General features: G+C 41.1%; 1 protein-coding gene across 35 annotated transcripts in view; it reads right to left on the bottom strand.

Annotated features, from left to right (window-relative positions):
* The window catches only part of Neb (nebulin), a 195,210-nt gene that overhangs the window by 64,891 nt on the left and 108,749 nt on the right, over positions 1-21,570 (bottom strand). For all 35 annotated transcript variants that reach the window (XM_031370219.1, XM_031370217.1, XM_031370252.1 and 32 more), the window contains exons 78-98: positions 20,946-21,149; positions 19,570-19,674; positions 19,319-19,426; positions 18,488-18,799; positions 17,688-17,891; positions 17,161-17,265; positions 16,087-16,194; positions 14,310-14,621; positions 13,367-13,570; positions 12,688-12,792; positions 11,956-12,063; positions 10,322-10,633; positions 8,185-8,388; positions 7,720-7,824; positions 4,035-4,139; positions 3,621-3,932; positions 2,662-2,766; positions 2,005-2,103; positions 1,711-1,812; positions 1,488-1,595; positions 502-813 (exon numbers count right to left, since the gene is read on the bottom strand). In XM_031370219.1, the coding sequence (XP_031226079.1) occupies positions 502-813; positions 1,488-1,595; positions 1,711-1,812; positions 2,005-2,103; positions 2,662-2,766; positions 3,621-3,932; positions 4,035-4,139; positions 7,720-7,824; positions 8,185-8,388; positions 10,322-10,633; positions 11,956-12,063; positions 12,688-12,792; positions 13,367-13,570; positions 14,310-14,621; positions 16,087-16,194; positions 17,161-17,265; positions 17,688-17,891; positions 18,488-18,799; positions 19,319-19,426; positions 19,570-19,674; positions 20,946-21,149 (3,639 nt within the window). The remainder of the gene's footprint in view (positions 1-501; positions 814-1,487; positions 1,596-1,710; positions 1,813-2,004; positions 2,104-2,661; positions 2,767-3,620; positions 3,933-4,034; positions 4,140-7,719; positions 7,825-8,184; positions 8,389-10,321; positions 10,634-11,955; positions 12,064-12,687; positions 12,793-13,366; positions 13,571-14,309; positions 14,622-16,086; positions 16,195-17,160; positions 17,266-17,687; positions 17,892-18,487; positions 18,800-19,318; positions 19,427-19,569; positions 19,675-20,945; positions 21,150-21,570) is intronic.

Raw genomic sequence — 21,570 nt, forward strand, 5'->3', positions numbered from 1 at the left:
AGAGCAGATGGTTTGAGTAAAGCAGTCAATGAAACAGTCTCCTTTCCTATCTGGTAGTGACGAAAAGCCCTATGTTGAGTCTTTCACATCTGAGCTAGAACTGTGATGTGTGTAAGGTGGCCTGTGTCATATTATGTACTGTCTTTGCTTTACTAAGACTCTTCCTGAGGGATGCTGGGTTCATGCAGCTTATAGTTCTCTCCCTCTCTCTCTCTCTCTCTCTCTCTCTCTCTCTCTCTCTCTCTTTCTCTCTCTCTGTCTCTGAATCCCTTGTAAGCAGTTCCTGAAGTGTCTTACAGAGTAAAATGTTCAGTGAAGTAGGAAGGAGGCTTTTCAGTCTTTATCTACGATCATGAGTGCTAAAGCCTCAGCTCAGTCTCCAGCATCATCCCCTTTTAGGGATAAAACTAAATGCTTAAGGTCCAAAGTGTCAAAAAGGGATGTTCTTATTATTGTCTGAATGTATGGTACAGTCTAGATAACAAGAAATGAGTTACTTACATCACTCTGAAGGTCATAGGCAATTTTTGCTTGAATAACATCATTTTGGTCAGGGTGGCACGTCCATTGGTGTAGGTATTGACGGTAATCGATGTCACTGACAAGGTTCTGCCCTTCCTTGGCAGCCACAACTGACACCATGTCAGCAGGTATATTGACTTTGGCCTTTGACTTGTGGTAGCTCTCCTTGTAGAGTCTGTCATTCTGAATCTGGCCTGCGTGCTCAAACCAAACCAGCTTGGGATCATCTCTCATTGTGGGGACACCGACATAGTGGCCTTTCTGCTTAACGTGTTCAGCTTTGTATTTCAGCTGCAGAGAGGTAGAGGGCAGAACCCACGAGCTTTGATAAGCACACAGCACAAAGCAGACGCAATGAAGAAGGAGAAACAGCAGCAGCCTTAGCCCCTAGCTTTTGGTTAGACACTTCTATTTTGAGATTTAAAAAAAACCACAGAGATAAATAAATACCACTGAAATAAACAGACATGAAGAAACAGCTAGTTCACACTTGCCATTGCTGTTGCTTTAGACAGTTTCTCAGCTCACCGAGAGGAGGCTGGCCTTCATACCTAGTTGAAGGTGGCTTTGAACTCCTGACCCTCGTGCCTCCACCTTCTAAGTTCTGCGATTATGGGTTTATGTGGTAACACCTGGCTGAAGTAGCATTTTAAATAGAACTCCCCACCCCCATATCCTTGTTCTCTAATTATGGCTATTTCTTTATTTGGGAGTCTGCAGATCTTATAGCAGCCAGATGACACAAGAAGCAAAGCAAAACCCAAACCAAACAAACAACAAAAACAAGCCCCAAACCCAGGTGAAAAGACCCAAAAGGGAGGGACTATTTCAGGCCTCAGTCAGCACAGCTTTGTCTACCAAGCTGAGACAGAGCATCCTCAAGGTGACATCTGTATTTTACAATGTGCGTTCCTTTGCGGCAAGGCCCAGCTTCGGCAGGGTGCAGTCATATTGGAATAAATTACCTCACTCTGAACATCGCTGGAATGATGGGCATGAACGAATGGTACAGCATCTGGTGGCAGAATGTAGCCCGTGGCTTTCTGTTTCTCCCAACCTTCCTTGTAGAGGTACTAAAAGACAAAGAGCCACATTAGGGGTTAAGTTTGGGGTCAGGGGGAAGGCGAGGTCACGTATGTAAATCTAACCGACCCAACTCCAAGCATGAGGCATCTGCAAAATCATTACCTGGTCCAGGATCCGGGCAGCCTCCTGGGCAGTGTGCAGCAGTGGGGTTTCTGTGAGGGTATACTTTGATTTGATGGCATTCCAATCTTTCCGATATTTAATCTAAAAATGAGAGGCATGGGGGAAAATTACTTGATGTTAGGAAATCTCTCTGTTGTCTCTATGAAATTTCTCTATGTTACTAGCCTAGATAATTTTGGTGATGAGAATATCAATGCAATCATTGCAGGAAGAGGAGAGTTTTGGCCACAGCTTCAGCATTGCTGCATGATTTTACAGCAGCTATCTACTTACATCATCTCGGATCTCACTGCTTTGTTTCGCTGTCACATAATCCACTCTGTCATCCACAGGAGTGAAGTTGAGAGTTTCTATTTTTGTGCGATATTTTTTCTACAAGGAAAAGAGAAACCTGTCAGCCATAGTCACTGGATGTGTGAGCTGAGAGATGCTAAATTAAGGGCTTCTTTTAGGAGCATAAAGTACCATTGGTGAATGTCATTTTCTTAACAATTTAGTGTTATATTTTTCAAACAACCAGATTGTCTTATTATACTACCTACAGATTATTTTTTCAATATTGAGGTTTGAATCTAGGGCCTCCCAAATTTTCAAGTAGAAGAATTCTCACCCCTCCCAAGGTCTCATCATTACTTGAATCATAATATTCCATTTTTTCCCAATGGATAAACTTCTCCCAGAAAACTGCTATCGCTGGCAAGAGAAAATTCCCATTTGTGCTATTCCGTGCATCCTTGATTATGTTCAGTGCTGTTAGGGATATGGTTCCAAAGTATGATAGGTATAGTGCATTTTGAAATATGTCTGGCTTACATCACAGCCACGAAAAAGTTAAAATACTGACCCAAGGTGACTGGCTGTTTTGGCTCCTGTCTTTGGCTCATTTTCTAAGGAAATGTGCAGAATGTCTGGGCAAAGTCTTGGAGTTACCTCACTGAAGATATCTGCAGCATGTTTGGCATGATTGACAGAGACAGAATCATTTGGCATCCACCCAATTCCACGTAACCATTCCAAGTCAGCCTTGTAAACAGCCTGTGAAAACAAGGCCAGAATCCATTGTTTAGTCAGCCTAATTCCTGGAGCCTAGTAGGCTGAGGAGGAAACACAATGGTGTAGAAGCGATGGAAGACATCTTCAAGCAACCAGGCAGGACATGTAATGAAAGCAGCCTGGCCAGGTTGTTGCAGCTGGAGGACATTCTATTTAATACAAGATAGCCTCAATTCAGCTCTAGGTTACAGTTGCCAAGCGGCAGTGCCTGGCTGGAGCTGCAAGTTCAGAATTTTCAAGAGTAATAAGAAGCCTTAGTCTTACAAACATTTTTTTTTCCTGATTTGAAATTTTGACAACTTAATTCATGATCTCTGAACAATTGTGTCAGTTGAAAAAGCCTATCTAGGCCTAGATCCTGTGTATGAACTATCAATAGGTTTTTATATAAACCTTGAATGTTATATGAGTGCTATAGATAATCATTTTTCCATAATAATTCAGTCCCATCCCATCCCTCCTCACACCAGGATTGAACTATGTGTCCCTTGCACTGGCCTGACCAGGCTGATGTTGAAGGTGCAGCAATCTTCTTGCCTCTGACTCCCAAGTGCTAGGATTATAGACATGTACCACCACAAATTTCCCACTGATTTCCCACAGTAAGACTTTTCTTTTTTTGAACTTCCATTAAGACCTACACTCATTTATACTGCCATTCATTTCTTCACAAGAACTTTCAATCCTTCCTGGTGTTATTGATTCTGATGTCATACTGCAAGGCCTAACTACTGTCCGACTCTTGGCTGGGTAAAGCCATGTAATTGTGATGAAGGTACTTAATGCCGTGAACTTTCTGGGAGTCATAGGAAAATGATACAGTGCAGCTCACTCACATCGCTCTGCAGCTCGTAGGCTTTCTTGGCCTGAATCACATCGTTCTGGTCAGGCATGCATGTCCACTCGTGTAGGTAATTGCGATAGTCAATGTCGCTGACCAGTGTCTGGCACTTTTTCGAATGCAAGATAGAAAGCATGTCCACAGGGCTCTGGAACTTGGTCTTCCATTTGGCCCACTGCAGCCTGTACTCCCTTTCATTCTGAATCTTGCCAGCGATGAGGGCCCACCGGATCTTGTTGTCATCCCTAGCTGTGAGGGTGCCCACGTAGTGTCCCTTCTGCTTCTCGTGGTCAAGCTTGTATTTATACTGGAGATTAAAAAGCAGAGCAGATGGGTCACAGTGTGCCCTCGGACACACACAGAGAATTTGCTGGAAAAAAATACCCAAAGGTATAAAAGGCTAACTTACATCACTAGCAATCTCCCTGGAGGCCTTGGCAGCCTGGATGGGGATGGCATCCAGCCGGACATCACAGCTCATCTTGACTTCATCCCATCCCTCACGGTAGAGTTTCTGAAGAGGAGCAAAGGTAGAAGAGGTGAAGTTATTTATTAAATTTACATCATTGTTCTGGAACATGAAATCGCATCTATAGTCAAAGACCCAGACCCAACTAGGCTTCTCTCTTGTTCCCGTAATCACAGCTGCCATGTGGCCAGCCAAAGGCTGGCTCATTTCGCTTTTTAGTGTCAGTGTATAGATAGCGGTGGGATGAGGTAGAAGCTACAGGCTATTGTCTGTATCTTTAGCTCAACTTTGCTGTTTTTAACAATTACAGATGTTTTACAGTTTTGAGGTTTTTTTTCTTTCCAATGTAACCTTTTCATTCTTCTATGACTGATAGGGCACATTGTTCAGGGATACTGGATCTGATAAGTATATCCTATATTTTTGTTGTTACAAACAATTAAAGTAGTAACTTATAACTCCCTTCAAGGTGTTTATTTTCTACTCTAAAATTTAGTCAGATGACTAGAACTACCATGGACAATGCAAAGGACAATGCAGAGTCTCCATTACATGTTTCTTTCAATTGCTAAGGAATGTGATATATCAAAAGTGACGGTGTTTGGCCAGTAAGTGCCTGAGACATACATGTATCACACACATTTTTAATGGCTACATTCTACATTGACCATGGTAGGAAGACTCAGAAATGACAGTAATTTAAACATATAATTTAAAAATCCTACTGACCAGCGTGGAGACTTCCACAGTGAAGAAAAACATGACAGTGTCATAATTATCAATTGTGTCCTAAATTTGGCATATCTGAGTCTCTAGGTGAATTTTATACTTGTAAGTATGGTTAGGTGCTGTATGAATTTTCATTTAAGATTTTTGTTTGGGTGAATTTGGGGTGGGTTTAGTTTAAAAACTGATTTGCTTTCTGTAAAGAGGAAAAAGTGTCCTCCATATTTAAATATACTATTCTACAGCATACTTCATGTAAACAAGTCACCATATTACCTTTAACCTTACATTTGTCTTTAACTTTTCATATTTATTGTTATATGACATCTTTATTCTTTCTTTCTTTCTTTTTTTGTTTGTTTGTTTGTTTGTTTGTTTGGAGACAGGGTTTCTCTGTGTAGCCCTGGCTGTCCTGGAACTCACTCTGTAGACTAGGCTGGCCTCGAACTCAGAAATCCACCTGCCTCTGCCTTCCAAGTGCTGGGATTAAAGGCGTGTGCCACCACTGCCTGGCCTATTCTTTTTTATTTATGAGATCAAATAAATTTCTGTCAGTGAACTGAAACAAACCCAGGCACAAGATCTAATTTCTTTACTTAAGAATGCTGAGAATAAGGACAGATTTCCAAACTTAAAAGTTTCAGCTCCTCTATCTAACTAAAGAAAAGTATCACTCTATTTTACCAATATAGTTTGCGTCCCTTTAAGCTGAATTTACTTTGTTATCCATAAAATTGCATACAATAATTTTTGCTTTACAGAAGGTATCCTTTCAAAATCAGTGCTTCTCAACCTTCCTAGTGTTGCTACCCTTTAATACAGGTCCTCATGTTGTGGTGATCCCCAACCACAAAATTATTTTGTTGCTCCTTCATAATTATAATTATGCTACTGTTATGCATCATAATGTAAATATCTGGTATGCAGGATAACCAATATACAACTCCAAAGGGATCACAGCCCACAAGCTGAGAACCACTGGCCTTGGTGAATAGCAGACTTTATCAGTTATGATAGTACTGCCCCATGAAAGGAAAAATGGATATTGCAGTTTGCATTGCAATGATGTACTTGATTCTCTGTGATGTAAACCATTGTCATTACTGCCCAATGTTTGCTCTTAGCACCATTTTTTTTAACACTCTGCTAATTTGCAACCACAATATTAATGATAGGGTTCTAGAACTTTGTCATATAAAGACAAGCATAGGTGCCTTCCCAGAACTCTTCTGCTAAAATGGCTATGAGCTGAATGGAAGAAGCATCTTTGCTGTGGCATGGAAATTCCCCAAGAGTGTTCTACACTGTGGCACTGATAGGGGTCTCCAACCCCTAAGACACACATGAGCGCCCTCTGGTTGCACTGTTCTCCTGAGTTCTAGAACTTTCAGCTCCATGCAGCTTACTGAAGCAGGGCTGACAGAGCTGAACACAGACAGGAACCTTTGCTTAGGTGACTCATCCCCTCACAAAGATTTATTTATTTATTTATTTATTTATTGAAAATAAATGTGAGGTTCCAGTTGGAAAGACTGCACTAGGCACCCCCTTCTAATGGGTCATACTTGTTCTATGCATAGGCAATTTCTGGGTTATGGTAGCATCCGTCACGCCCCTCTCTTGAAATATGTAGTCACATGACTGAATCTTTCTCACTAGCCATTGGGCTTTTCGCTGTTCTCTTGTGGGCTTAGCACAGCTTCTGCAGAGAAGAATCGGGCCTCTTTCTTTCCAGCTTTCATTCCTCCTTCCTCCTTATGTGTTATCAATGAGAGGCTTTACTTGTCAAATAGGTCCTGGGAAGGAACAGCCTTATTTCAGCCCTGGCTCAACATCAAAGGCTCAAGAGGATGGACTGGCCTTTGCTTTCAGATAGATTTTGAATGTCACATCTAAATTATCTTAATTTATTCATTTTAACTAGGGATTTATGAAAGAACAAGAATGGATATTGCGTTTTGTCACATCGTTTTAATTTTTTTGAATTATTTATTTTATTTATATGAGTACACTGCTGCTATTTTCAGACACACACTAGAAGAGAGCATCAGATCCCATTACAGGTGGTTTTGAGCCACCATGTGGTTTCTAGGATTTGAACTCAGGATTTCTGGAAGAGCAGTTGGTGCTCTTAATCACTGAGCCATCTCTCCAGCCCTGTCACATCATTTAAAATATAAGGGCACATGTCTTTTTCCTTGTGTGTTACAGTATCTTTAGGTTTCTGGCATGGGACCCCTGTTATTCCTGGACCCTTGTTTGCATCCCATCATTTGAGCTGAATTTGACTTATTAACATCTCACAGTTTTCTCTGCTGTTATTGCTCAGTAGTTTTCATTTCAGAATCAATCTGTAACAAGTTGTGGTGCCTATGACAGCCTCCCTTCTTGTATTAGGTTCCCCAGTAGTCGATTACCTACAATTCTGAAGGAATCCTGTGAAATGATTAGGAGGACCTTGGCACTAGATGACAAAGCAATTAATAAGTCTCTTTTTTGCTGTTATGTGTTTTCTAAAAATTTCCAGAGTCGATTTTGGTAATTTCTATTTTCTAAGAAATCTCTCGCAATCCGGATTTTGCAATTAGCCCATATACTTTTGCAAATACTATTTTAAGTTTGAGCCTGCTGCTGTCCCTTTTCTAGCCTGTGCATTTCTTTATTCTTTCCTCTCTCTTGTTCTAGTTTTCCCCTCCCCTGTGTCCTGTGGCTATTGGCTCACTACTGACTGCCTTGGTTACTTGGCTTTAGGGCCCGGGTTCTGCTCTGCTCCTCACTCTTGGCCGAGTGTTGATTGTCAGGAATCCTCTCCCCCTCGGCTGTGCAGACACACCCTGGCCATGCAGAGGCACCAGCCAGGTGACTTTCTGAGCAAGACAGAGTCTGTTGCCGTACTTACATTGCTCACATTAAGAGCGTTTGCTCTCGCGAGATTAATTTCAGGCGTGTCTGGCATTATGTGGATGGAAGTTTTATCTTTGTCCCAAACTTCTCTGTATTTTGGCTGTGGAAAGAACCAAAAAAATAACAGAAGTCAGTTGATGGTTTATAATTTTACTAGTTTCAGTGAATAGCTTGTCACTATTTTTTTTGGGGGGTTCTAATCCAGGGTTATCTTTTCATACTAAGGTAGAGGGTTTTTTTTTTAAACTTTTTTGCACATAAGTTACTCAAAGTTTGTAAGAAAATTATTAGTACTCTATATTAATATTTTAAGTCTTTAAAAACATATAAAACCAAAACTATGCTATCAAAGCTGCTTACATTTATTGATATTTTTCTTAAAGATACATGGTCAAGGTAATTATTCATGATTTATAGCTGGAATTCAGTTTTAATACATAGACAAACAATAGTGACTCACAATGCTAATGTTTTCAGCATTTGACTTAGCAAGGACAACTTCAGGTGTGTCCACAATACTTGTGTACTTGAGCTTCACCACGGGGGTCCGGTAGACACTGTCGCAGAGGATCTCCTGGGCATTTTTGACTCTCAATACTTCAGGAGACCCTTCTGGCATCCAGCCGATGCCACGCAGCCACTCCAAGTCAGCCTTGTAGATGGCCTGCGGGAGAAGGCACAGTAATATAGAAGCAGCATTATCTCTTTCTGATCGAAACAACAAAATAAGAAAGCCATTTTTCTTATATAGTATTTTATACTTCACAAGTAATAATTTAAAAGAACGCTTGCCAGACATATTCCACCCCGCCTCCCATACACAGCAGTGTTTTGTTTCAAAGTTCCCTGTGCCAGGGTTCTATACTGAGGCGCCTATGCGCATGTGCGGAAGCAGCCCTCGGGTTGGGCGTATGCATGGATGATTTCTGACTGATATCTAGGTGATCATCATACTAGCCAATGCAGACTTTCAAAGTTGTAATAAATGGCTCTCTGCATAACCAGAACGACCTTTTAAAAGTCCTCAAATCTGGCACCACTAAATCCCCCTCCTATAGTTCCCACTGGTCTCAGGATCAAAGATTTCATCTTGTTCATCATGGACTTTGATCTGGTGCCATTCACCCATTCCCTCTGTACTGACCACACGGGCCATCTCCGAGTGTTTCTGTGACACTTCGCCATGATAAGCCTGCTAAATCAGCGCTCCTCCCTAGGAATGTCCCACTTCTCTTTCCATAGTGCCTCAGCTCAACCCCTCTGAGCCATTCCACTTCACAGCACTCTCGTTACCATGCATTTCTGCATCACTGTGAACTCCCCCACCCCAAGAGCCACATCTTTTGTGCTGATACAATGCCTGGTTCGTGGCATGTTTAAGAAGTATTTTTAGAAGGATAGTTAAGAATTCAAAACCGACTGCACAGTTTTGGCCTTATTTGACTTTTCTTTATCTAAGATAGTCCCTCTCTTCCAGCTGGGATCTGGCATATTCTTGATTATCATGCCACATATAAAAGTTAAGCAGATTAAACTGTTCTACTGTTAAAACACCAGCAATTAACATAAAAAGCCACTGGATAGAAGTGGTATTTTAATAACTAGTTATGGGACACAAATGTCAAGTGGGAGTAAGAGACTGAAAATACTAGAAAATCTCAAAAGGACAACGTCACAGACTGCAGCGTTTACATAAGACGATTCCAAAAATTTATGGTTCCCTGTCCCATTTTAAAAGAATGTGATTTAAGCACATGCCTCAATACACTAATGCAGCTTACACTAAAACCGGTCTACATCTACCACTGGCCATGCAAGTCATTTATGGGCATACTACCTTTAACAACTCATTCAATATTTAATAAGCATCTTTTGAAGAATAAGGAAGCTAAGTTCAGAAAATTAAAAGAAGACATCCATTCTACACAAGAAATATATAACCCTGGGCTGGAAACATGTGGCAGTGGTTAAGAGCACTTGGTGTTCTTCCAGAGGACCCATGTTCAATTCCAGCACCCCAATGGCAGCTGAAAACTGCATAACTCTAGTCCCAGTGCCTCTGTCGACACCAGGCACATACATGTGTGATGCAGACAAAACACCCGTACACATAAAATGAACAAGTAAACAATTTTAAAAAGAAACATATATCCTTATAGAATCTGTCATTTTAGAAAAATTGAATTGACATATGAATAAATCTAAAAATGTCTTGGCTAAGATAAACACTCTGATGCCCAGAACATCTTGTTCAGGGAAACAGGTAAGTTCAGAGCATGACCCTAATCTTTGACATTAATTCCAAGAAAAGCATCCCTATTGTTCTTCTGTATACAGCTGAAGGGCCATGGATATTCTTTCACGGAACAAACCATAAGTGTTAAACACCTCAGCAAATCTCCAGAAAAATTCTGGTAGCACCTTAGCAGTAAAAATTAGAACCTCCTGATCAAATCTAACCACAACATAGTCAATTAATAACTCTGGCAAAAATAGTAAAGTGGTGTGTTTACTCGGGTTTACTCTAGGCTTCCTAGAGCATGGGTGGGTGTCAGAATGCCTAGCTACGGAAGGCTTTCTTCCTGGGGGACACTTACATCACTCTGCAGGTCGTAGGCTTTCCTGGCTTGGATCACATCATTCTGGTCAGGAAAGCAAGACCACTGGTGCAGGTACTGCCGGTAGTCCACATTGCTTGCTAGCGCCTGGCCCTCCTTAGCAGCGTTGATGGACACCATGTCCACTGGGATGGAGATCTTGGCCTTGTGATCATTGTAGGCTTTTTTGTACAGCCTGTCATTTTGCATCTTCAACACGTTTGCTGCCCAAACCAGTTTTGGGTCTTCCTTGGCACTGGGACATCCAATGTAATGGCCTTTCTGCTTTTCATAAGCAGTCTTGTACAGGTACTGGGAAATGTGGACAAGAAGAAAGATCAGGTTTCCCATGCTTGCTTTTCCTACACACAGTATTTTTCCACTGACAACAATCTTGCCTCTCTTGGGTCACCTTTATTTTAGACTATATTTTTCCCCCTAAGTTTATGCTGTAATTTTTTGCACTTTTTTGTTATATCAATTTGCTTTCTAAGAGCACATGTCTGGAAACACTGTGGGCACCCAAAAGATAAGATCTGTCTCCTGAGCAAAGACTGAAGGAAAGGTCATCCAGAGATGGTCCCACCTGGGGATTCATGCCATATACAGTCACCAAACCCAGGCACTATTGTGGATGCCAAGATGTGCTTGCTGAAAGGAGCCTGATATGGCTGTCTCCTGATATGCCTTTCCAGAGCCTTACAAACACAGAGGTGGAAGCTCACATTGGACTGAGTACGGGGTCCCCAGTGGAGGAGTTAGAGAAAGGACTGAAGGAGTTGAAGGGGTTTGCAACCCCATAGGAAAGAACAATATTAACCAACCAGACCCCCCCAAAGCTCCCAGGGACTAAACCACCAACCAAAGAGTACACATGGCTCCAGCTGCATATGTAGCAGAGGACGACCTTGTCATACATCAATGGGAGGAGAGGTCCTTGGTTCTATGAAGGCTTGATAGATGCCCCAGTGTAGGGGAACCAAAGGCAGGGAGGTGGGAGTGGGTGGCTGGGTGGAGGAACACCCTCATAGAAACAGGGGAAGGGAAGATGGGGTAGGGGATTTCTGGGAAGGGGAAGACTGGAAAAGGGGAATAACATTTGAAATGTAAATAAAGGAAATATCTAATAAAAAAAAGAAAAAAAATCTGTCTCCTAGACATCTCTCCCTCCAAGCTTCATCAGCATCCCCCAGAGTCCAGTCACTGTTAGCTACCTTCAGATGTTTTATCATAAACAACCACAGCCTTATATTCGCTGTCACTTCAAGTGAAATCGATTGCTTAAAGTTATTTTCAAATTTTAAACTTATTTTTAAAAATGACCTTTAAATGTATAACACAGATAAAGGATAATCAGCATGTCTGTAATAGTAAAATGAATTTCAGTATTAAAAAATACTTGTCCCTATACTACCTCAAATTATTCACAAAGAATATATGTGCCACACTTCAGGGTAGTAAAATATTCTCTATTCAAATGTGTGTTCTTCAAAGCACTGAACAAGTTGTTCTGGAATTTGGGATTTTAAAATAATATGCTAAGACAATTCTACTCTAATCTCTGAGGAATTAAGTTAAACTCCCTATGTGTCTACAAGTCAGTGTGTTGAACCTAGACAGGGAAGTGCTCTTACGTCACTGGCAATATCCCGAGAAGCCTTGGCATGCTGGATCCCAATGGCATCTGCACGGATGTCATAACCCGTCATCTTGACATCTTCCCAAGCCTTCTGATAGTGTTTCTGCAAATGGGGATTGCAATGCCACAGTCAGTCTGAAGAGGGAGCTGCCGAGTTGGCATTACTAATCAAGAATAGCTATTAGCAAGAAACGGCATTTTATACTGACAATAAAACTCTACATTATGGGTTATAGAAAATGAACTGCTGCTAACAGTCTGCTGTTCATAAATCTCCCTATGGTTTATAGGACAGACAAGCTTCACATTGAATTTGATTTCACATGCATTTTCAATGATTCATAGTAAAGAAATCTCCAATAACTTTTTTTATGACAGAAATTTCAGAGCCAGTAAATAAAATAAAATAAAAAGCCCAAAACTTTACATTTGTTGGCATTTAAAGGAAAAAAAACATGACAGTTCACTGAAAGGGAGACCCAAGTACTACACTACAAATACATTTAGGTTATATTTTGTTTTAGTTGTGAGAAATCATTGCCTTTCAACAAGGCCTTTCCAACAAGGATATATGTCTATACAATAAAAAGTGGAGAGAGACATATAAACTTCTTGTGTCTTAAAAACTAGAAATAAAAGGGCTGTGCTTTTTGCCTAACTTTTGTTGGATACACAGGAAGGAAAGGTTTGGTACACAGAGTTCTGTGAACCAAACCTAGAGTCTTACATTGCTAATTTGGATGGCATTCAGTTTGGACTGCAACATCACAGGAGTATCAGCAGGCACATTCACGTTAGCCTTCTCTTTGTCCCAGGCATCACGATACAATGGCTGGTAAATGGGAAGAGAAACAGTAAGGCAGATTAGAAAGTCACTAACCACATGAGTTGTGTTTAAAATTAAAAGTTACTGCTAGGCATTCCATCTATATATTATTTACAAATACCAAAGAACTTCATGAATAATTCATATATAATGCAACATAAATTTAAATATGCTAATAAAAATTCTCATTCAATTACCACATCTAATTATGTGGCTCTGAAGTCTATACCACAGAAATTCTGATAACATACAGTACTAATTAGAATTTTGCTCTCTTAGCCAAAATAACTGTCACGATATCTGAAGATGGAACTGTCCTGGGACTTCTCAGCCTGTGTCATGATTAAACAGCCGCAAATAGGTGACAATTTTCTGATTAAAGTATTTAGCAGCATTTCAATTTGCATCTTCAAGTGCAATTAAAATATATGTCTGAATCTGGAGATGGGGAACTGACTGTGAACATCCAGACTCAGCTGTGCCCCAGATCTTACTTCCCGCAATACTGGCAATTTGAAGTTCACAAACTGAATTCCCCTCCATTGAGCTTTGTCTTGGAAACATAACTGTACCAACTTACCTCACTGATTTGCAGAGCATTGGTCTTCGCCAGGATCACCTCTGGAGTGTCAACGATGCTTGTGAATTTGTAGGCCTCAGGCTTTATACGGTACAACCTTTCATTCAAAAGATTCTGAGCATTCTTCACCCTCATCACCTCCACGGAACCCTCCGTCAACCATCCGATACCCTTCATCCATTCCAGGTCTGACTTGTACACATTCTGCATGGAGGAGAGAAACACACAGTAGGAAGGCGCAGGTTAGCCAGGAGAACTTGACATTGGAAGACCACTGTAAGCTCTGCTTACCCCAGGCAGGCATCATTTAGATTAAACTTGAATCTGCAGGTTATGTCTCTGCCACCCGGCTTCCGGAGACGTTCAATGTGGGAACTAGAGCATAGATCACAAGTGGCACTTGGTGGGATGAGGGACAGCAATGGGTAGAACCACAGATGGCACTGGCACATAGTTTTGCTTTTGTACTAGGTTGAGATTTTGGGTTTAGTACTTGAAGTGTGTCTTTGATGAGCCACTGAGAATAACAGTGGGATATTAGGGAAGGAACCCTTTAGATGTATATATAGTAAGAAAATATCTCCATATTATTTCGACATGTGTCACTTGAGTTAAACTAATATTTCTGTATGCTTTTATCTGTTTCTGTAATGTAGATATCAGATCCCTCAAAGGTCAGGACAGAGGTACTGAAACTTTCTATTAATTACATAGAGTAAGATTGATTTTTTTTTAAAAAAAAATATCTTGGTGAATAGGATCCTGTCATCATCAACAAGAATCGTTCACAAGATAGAAACTGTTGGGATGGCTTCTGTTATTACCACAGGCTCTGTAGAATGCCTTAGGTCTTATTAAGATTGCTGCCTAATTGATACCTCTGGAGCATACACTACAATTAAATGCGCACATTCCAGCTCCCTGGAGGCTAACACACACTCACATCGCTCTGCAGCTCGTAGGCTTTCTTAGCCTGGATCACGTCGTTCTGATCCGGCAGGCACGTCCATTGGTGCAGGTAATTGCGATAATCAACGTCACTGACTAGGACTTGGCATTTCTTGGCTTGAACAATCGACATCATGTCCAAGGGTGTGTTGTAAATGCCTTTCGACTTCTCATAGGCTTTCTTGTATTCTCTGTCACTCTGGATCTTAGCAGCATGTATAGACCATACCAACTTGGGGTCATCTTGCAGGCTGCGGAAACCCACGTGGTGGCCTAGCTGCTTTCTGTAACCTTCTTTATATTTGTACTAAAATTGTGGAAAAAAAAACAGAGAGAAAGACAAATAATATATTTATATTTTTTTAAGTGATTTAAGAATCTTAATCTCAATGCAAATTGGCTCAACACTGGAAGTCATTATATATTTCAGTTTCAGTTTAAAAGAAATAAGGACTATTTTAGGCAGATGAATGGATCAGGAAGGAAGCAGTATGGTGAATTAAAATAATGTAAAAACCTAACATTTCTGAGCAAACACTGTTTGTCAGACCTACTACGAGAGCTTCAGATGTGTGAGTTTTATCCATACCAAACTGATGAGTTCTTTTACATTAAAAAATAACCACAATTATAACCACAGCTAATTCTCCTACTGTTGTTGTGAGATAGATCCTACGATATCTAATAATTCAAAAGAAAGACAGCACAATGGGGGTGATAAGGTTTCCAGGCAGGTGGAGGGTTCAGTCAGACAGACCTCCAGGGTGCTGTGGGGACCTCAGACCTCAGGTAAGCATGATTTTAGAGATGGTAAGAAACATATTCATTTTTCACAAAGCAAGATCACTGGTTTCAAGCAGGAGATATCTGTGGACAAGAGTTTTCACCTGATAAGTTCTGGAAGGAGATGGTGCCCTTTTCTTCCTTGTGTTTAGACAACTTGGAAATATTTGGATCAAAGTGAGAAAACAGGGAACAAAGTGTGAGTATTGGTGGTTAAGAGGTGAAACTGAGGACGGGGGCAGAGGGGGGAGCAGCTGTGAACAGATAAGGCAAAGAGAGGGACCAGAGAAAGGGAGATGGAGTGGTTTGTTGTTGTTTTGGTTTGCTTGTTTGTTTGTTTGTTTTTTGAGACAAGGTTTCTCTGTGTAGCACTGGCTGCCCTGGAACTCACTCTGTAGACCAGGCTAGCTTCTAACTCAGAGATCCACCTGCCTCTGCCTCCTGATGGGATTAAAGACATGTACTAACATGCCCAGTTTAAGGAAGGAGTGTTTAAAAGTTGGAGTTGGGAGCATGGGACAGTTTAGAGGATAATTATGTTACTGCTGGTGAATTTTAAACTAGCAAGAAGCAAACTTGAAAACATTGCTGAGGTATTATGCATAAGCCTCTAGCATAAAATATTTGACATAAAATATGATTTCAAGTCTTAAGTGGAATACAGAATGATCATCACTTATACTGTGAAGAATGCCAGAAATATTTGGGGGATAAATATAACATTGTATTGGCTCCTGAATTTTCATCCAAAAATTTAAAAGTGTTTTTATGATATTTTGTTGTTGCTGATAAACAACACAGAAATTGTATATCTACACTTATTTTAACTATAACATTTTTATCCCTTTTAGTATTTCCAAGTAGAGAATGTCTTCAGCCCAAAATACAACATGATTGTTTGCATGGATTATGAAAAGAAAATAAGATGCTTGAAACAAAGTCTTTGTTTTACAGAGGAGAAAACCCCAAAGCAAACAGAAGGAAGTTACCTCACTGGCGATCTCTCTGGAGGCTTTGGCATGCTTGATTTCAATGGCATCTGCTCTTAAGTCGTAGCCTTTCTGCTTGGCTTCATCCCAGTCTTTTTGGTAGAGTTTCTAGTGAGCCAGAACACAGGTTTGTTTAGTCAATAAAGACAGACTCATAGCACACATCCCAGATATCATGACCTGTGACATAAAGGTGGCATAAGGGACATTCATCTCTGGGGGCCTTTGCTCTTGGAGGTTTACTTTGGAGTAGAAGAAACCTCTGATGTAAAATTTAAAGCTAAATATCCAGCGGTACCAATGACTGAACATCTACTTTCATCACAACTTGATGTGTGTTTGAAAATATCTCCCTGTCTAAGCACATGGAGATTTTAGAATGAATGGTGAAGCCAGTGATGCTTTATTGAGGTCCTGGAAGACCTGTCAAGGGTTTTCCTTTCATTTTGCTCTCTTGCTCTTTAAATCAGACTTTACTTTTCTTCTCTTCCCTGCCTGCTTCCTTGCTCTTTTTGAGCCAGGGTTTCTTTGTGTAGCCCTGGCTATTCTGGGACTTACTCTGGAGAGCAATCTGGCCTCAAACTCACAAAGATCCACCCACCTGCCTCTGCTTCCCCAAAACTGGGATTAAAGGTGTGCACCATCACTGTCCAAAGCTTAGGAGGCTTTTTTTTTCTTGATGCGGGAATGTAACATTATCACTTGCTCTTTGAATATAATTAAAAATTTCCCTTGTCTATCACTTGGCTTTGGGATGTCAAACAAAAAGATATTATCAGAAGACCTGAGATGACAGTAGCTGCTATTGAGCATGGAGGTGCTTGACCGGGATTTAAGTACTTCCAGGAACACATAAGTAATTAAGTCAATGACATTGGCTATGGGAAGATGGTTGCAAGGCTGGAGAGAGAACATCTAGACTCTACGCACTCAGCCATGCAGCTATGCTAACATTTTAAAAGACAGAACTTCTATCTATGGATGCTAAGAAAAAAAAGTAGCACCAGAATCCACGGGCATTACTCGTTATCTAGGAGATAAAGACTTTTTGCAGCCCATGCTTATTCCCCTTACATTGCTAATCTGCAAGGCATTGATTTGGGCCTGTAGCATCGCTGGAGTGTCCAAGGGAATGCTGATGTTGGTTTTATCCTTATTCCAGGCTTCCTGATACAGCCTCTGTGGACCAAAAAGGAAACATCACTTTAACTCAGCAGCAGAGAATGGATATCTGAAACATTAAGCCTTGGTAACAATTTTATTTTAAATCAAATGTTTCCATGTATAATTACAATGGCTAATTTGATGCTTTACTTTCAATAAACTGGTACTCAGACATTATTCAGTAGACTTCAAATAACACAAAATGCTCCCCATTGTATGGTTGAGCTTCTTCCATCAGTAGAAGGCTGTAATATTCTCACACTACCTCATCAGAGAGATACTTTCAATATGACTACCTTATGCTAGTCAAGACACCCTCAGACTTGCACCCTCAGTGGAGTTCTTTGAAGAGAACAGCCTATTTCCTCAGCTTTATCTACCGTTGCTTGAACACTGTATCCAGAAACATGGGAGCTCAGTAGCTGGATAGCTCTTACCTCACTCATTTGCAGAGAATTGGCTTTTGCCAGGACAACTTCTGGAGTGTCGACAATGGAGGTGAACTTCAAGGCTTCCGGTCGTGTCCTGTACAGTCTCTCATTCACAAGGTCTTGAGCACCCTTTACTCTGGTCATTTCTACGGAGCCTTCTGGCATCCAGCCAATGCCACGCAGCCACTCCAGATCTGCTTTATACACACTCTGCCAAGATATCAGAGCAAAGTGTTCTGAATGTTAGACACACCCCCTGCTAGCTGAAAACCCAAGGGTTTGATGAAAGAGGTGGGAAGCAAGGGGAATGTTGGTTGTACACAAGGAAGAACTTTGTTCTCATAGGATTCAGGGGTTTTAATACTGATGACAAAAGTCATTTGTAAAAGCATAGTTATTTCTACTTTCTATATTTAATAGTATTTATGAATGCCACAATATAATTATCTGAACTCTTAAGACAATTATGTAACTGAAAAGATTTAAAGGGAACTTTTGTTGAATCTCTTTTCATTTTAATCCTGTGATGAATGACTCATATACTGTTTTGGAACTGGTAATAATTATTCTTAAATGTTCAAACTTACTGTATCTGTTTGATTTGCTAGAAATGACAAAGAACACGAAAAAATTGTTTGGAAATAAAAGATATGGCCTCAGAAGGGCTTTTCATCTAGGTATTAACAATGTGAATAACACTTCCCTAGTTTGTAATAGGCCACACATCTATACCCAGGACCCCGATTGAACAACTAACAAATATTCCCGCCTCCTTCATTGTCTGTCCCCAAGTTGATGCTACATACATCACTCTGCAGTTCATAGGCCTTCTTTGATTGAATAATGTCGTTCTGGTCAGGCAGGCAAGTCCAGTTGTGCAGGAAGTTCCTGTAGTCCACATCGCTGACCAGCGTCTGGCACTTCTTGGCCAGCACCAAGCCCAGCATGTCCACTGGGCTGCTGAACTTGGTCTTCCATTTCTGGAATTCCTTCTTGTACTCCCTGTCACTGTGAATCTTCCCTGCGTGCATGGCACACATGATCCTGGGATCATCTTCAACACTCTGAGCTCCGATGTGGTGGCCCTTCTGTTTTTCATAGGCTTCCTTATATTTGTACTGAAATGCCAGAGACGGGTTCAGAAAAACAGGTTTAAGTCACATGAAGTATACAAGAATTTCAAACCTGAGCTTTTTGACAGCCCAGTAAGATGTTTACATTTTTATGCTATCATGAAAATAACGGGGCTGAAGAGATGGTTCAGTGGTTAAGAGTATTGGTTGCTCTTCCAGAAGACAAGGTGTTATTCCCAGCACCTACGTGTCAAGTCACTGGGGGATCTGCTGCTCTCTTCAGGGCTCCTTGAACACAACATTCACATGTTGCATGGACATACATGCAGGCACACACACACACAATATAAAACAAATTAAATTTAAAAGACTGTAATGATTGATACATCCTCATTGTCGAGACCTTTCCTTGCAGCACATTTATCTCTGAAATGTACTCTCTGCAAAAACAAGGGGAAAGGTCTGGGGACATGCATATAGATGCAATTACGAAGTAGTTCACTAGCCAGACTGTTGGATGCTCAGCACTATGGAAAGCACAGGATCTAAAGGGAAGGAACTCACATCACTGGCAATGTCCCTGGAGGCCTTGGCACTTTTGATGGAAATAGCATCCTCTCTCAGGTCATAGTCCTTCATCTTTGATTCATCCCATCCCTTGGTATATAGTTTCTAGGTAGGAAGGAAAAATACAACAGAACATGAAACTGTTTTAGAAACCCAGCAGGCCACTCCCAGAGAAGAGAGTATTAAGGTGGAAACTTATTTTAATGGTTTCTATGAAGGTTTAAGCAACACCCAAGGCCCTCTCTTACTTGGCTGATGTTGGCAGAATTGCTCTTGGCCAGCAGGATTTCAGGGGTGTCTGGCATGACATGGATGGAGGCTTTGTCGGCATCCCAAGCTTCTGTGTACAAATGCTGCAGAGAAGAAAGAAGGAAACCTTCTGCGGAAGCCAGTAACGTTGCAGTTAGTGTCAAAGGTCACTAATTTCACTACAAATAAAGCCTTGTTAGGTAGCAATCAGTAAAACATGGCCACACTGAAATCACTAGAACATGGCCCGAGAGCTCCCATAAACCAATATGATGGTCTAATTATGACTTGGTTTCACCCAGGGAAACCCTGATCTTCCTCATAAAGCCTCTGGAGGGGCATTGGGTTATACATCTGCAATATAGCAGAGATCAAACACAGAGAAGTCAGCTGCAGGGTGAAGGTTCATTAGCAGCTGAGTGCTCTTGAGAAGGGTGTGTACTCGTCACACTCCTGTTTAAAAGTGGATAATGGTATCTATTGGTGATTATTAAGAGATTATAACACGTAAAATGTTGAGTGATAGTAGATTGCCTCTGTATCTCTGTCTTTGTCTGTCTCTGTGTCTCTCTGTCTCTATCTGTTTGCCTGTCTGTCTCTCTCTCTCTATATATGTGTGTGTGTGTATGTGTGTTCTTCTTTGTGGTGGTCCAGGATGGGTATGGTATAGTGAAAATAGTTTCTGGAGTTTTATTTTACAAACTCTCTCACTTGCAGAATGATTGAAAGACATCTAGGCAGGGTTAGGAGAATTCACATAAGTTCAGTTTCAATGAAATGTTAATGTACCTACTGATTTGATAAAAGATAAACAGATAGATGGGACTCTGTAGAAAATCATCTTCTATTTTGTGTCCTTTTTTTAAAAAATTAATTTAATTTATTTATTTCCTTTTTATTCTATTTTGTGCCCTAATACTGCAAACAACAATAACAACTCAGTTTCAAAAGTGGATTTTCACAGCCTAAGTCAGCAGAGCACAAGAGGCAACTGAGCTGAAACATGCGTGAAACATGGATAAAGAAAACCAGAAGCCTATGACTGCTCCAGCTGGGCCAGTGGTCCAGGCAGGGGCATGTCAGAGGGCGTGTGCACTGGTGTAAGAGATCACTTCAGGCTCAGCTTTCACATGTGTACATGATTAGAGGGCATCACTGGAGAAAAGCACAGGGAGCTAGCTAGAACTCCTGTAGTCATCCTGCAGGAGGCTGAGGAAGTAGGCCCTTTCCTGACTCCTGTAGTCATCCTGCAGGAGGCTGAGGAAGTAGGCCCTTTCCTGACTGTTGCTCCCCGGATCATCAGGCCGTTTCCAACACCATAGGCCAAGTCCCTGGGAGGCCTGGCTCGGGTGACAGAAAACCACTAAGGACTCACCTTGCTCATAGTGATGGCATTATTCTTTGCCAGGACAATTTCTGGGGTGTCTGTAATACATGTGAACTTCAGCTGGTCTGCAGGCTGGCGATACTTCCTGTCACTCAGGATTTCACCTGCTCTCTTCACCTTCTCGACCTCTACAGAGCCAATGGGAACCCATCCAATGCCTCTCAGCCACTCAAGGTCAGCCTTGTACACAGCCTGCAAAGATAGTGGCAAACCATTCAGACGTTACCTAGTCATCCTGGCATCTGACGCTGATGGAGCACATACAAATAACTACTAAATCATATTTGTGTGCAATTTTAGGAAGACCCATCTTTGTTAAAACTGGTTTATATCCTTGTCCCTGAAGTTGGCTGATATTTGATGATTTTCTAAGGGTCACACAACCTTGTCAGTATTTGATTTCAGTGGCACAAAACAACAGTCTTTTTGTATCAATCACTGTTTGACTTCTAGAGTAAGGTGCTTGCTGTCTGATGTGATACCCACTCTTCCCCGTGTGGGAATAATGCTCTTCAAACACAGCGGGCTCCTATCTTGTTCAGCAGTGACCTTCACAGAGTTTCATGAATAGATATACTTTCTTGTGCAAATAAAAGTAGTATTTTCACATGCT

The sequence above is a fragment of the Mastomys coucha genome, unplaced genomic scaffold (assembly GCF_008632895.1).
Source record: "Mastomys coucha isolate ucsf_1 unplaced genomic scaffold, UCSF_Mcou_1 pScaffold15, whole genome shotgun sequence".
In the NCBI taxonomy this organism is placed as follows: domain Eukaryota; kingdom Metazoa; phylum Chordata; class Mammalia; order Rodentia; family Muridae; genus Mastomys; species Mastomys coucha.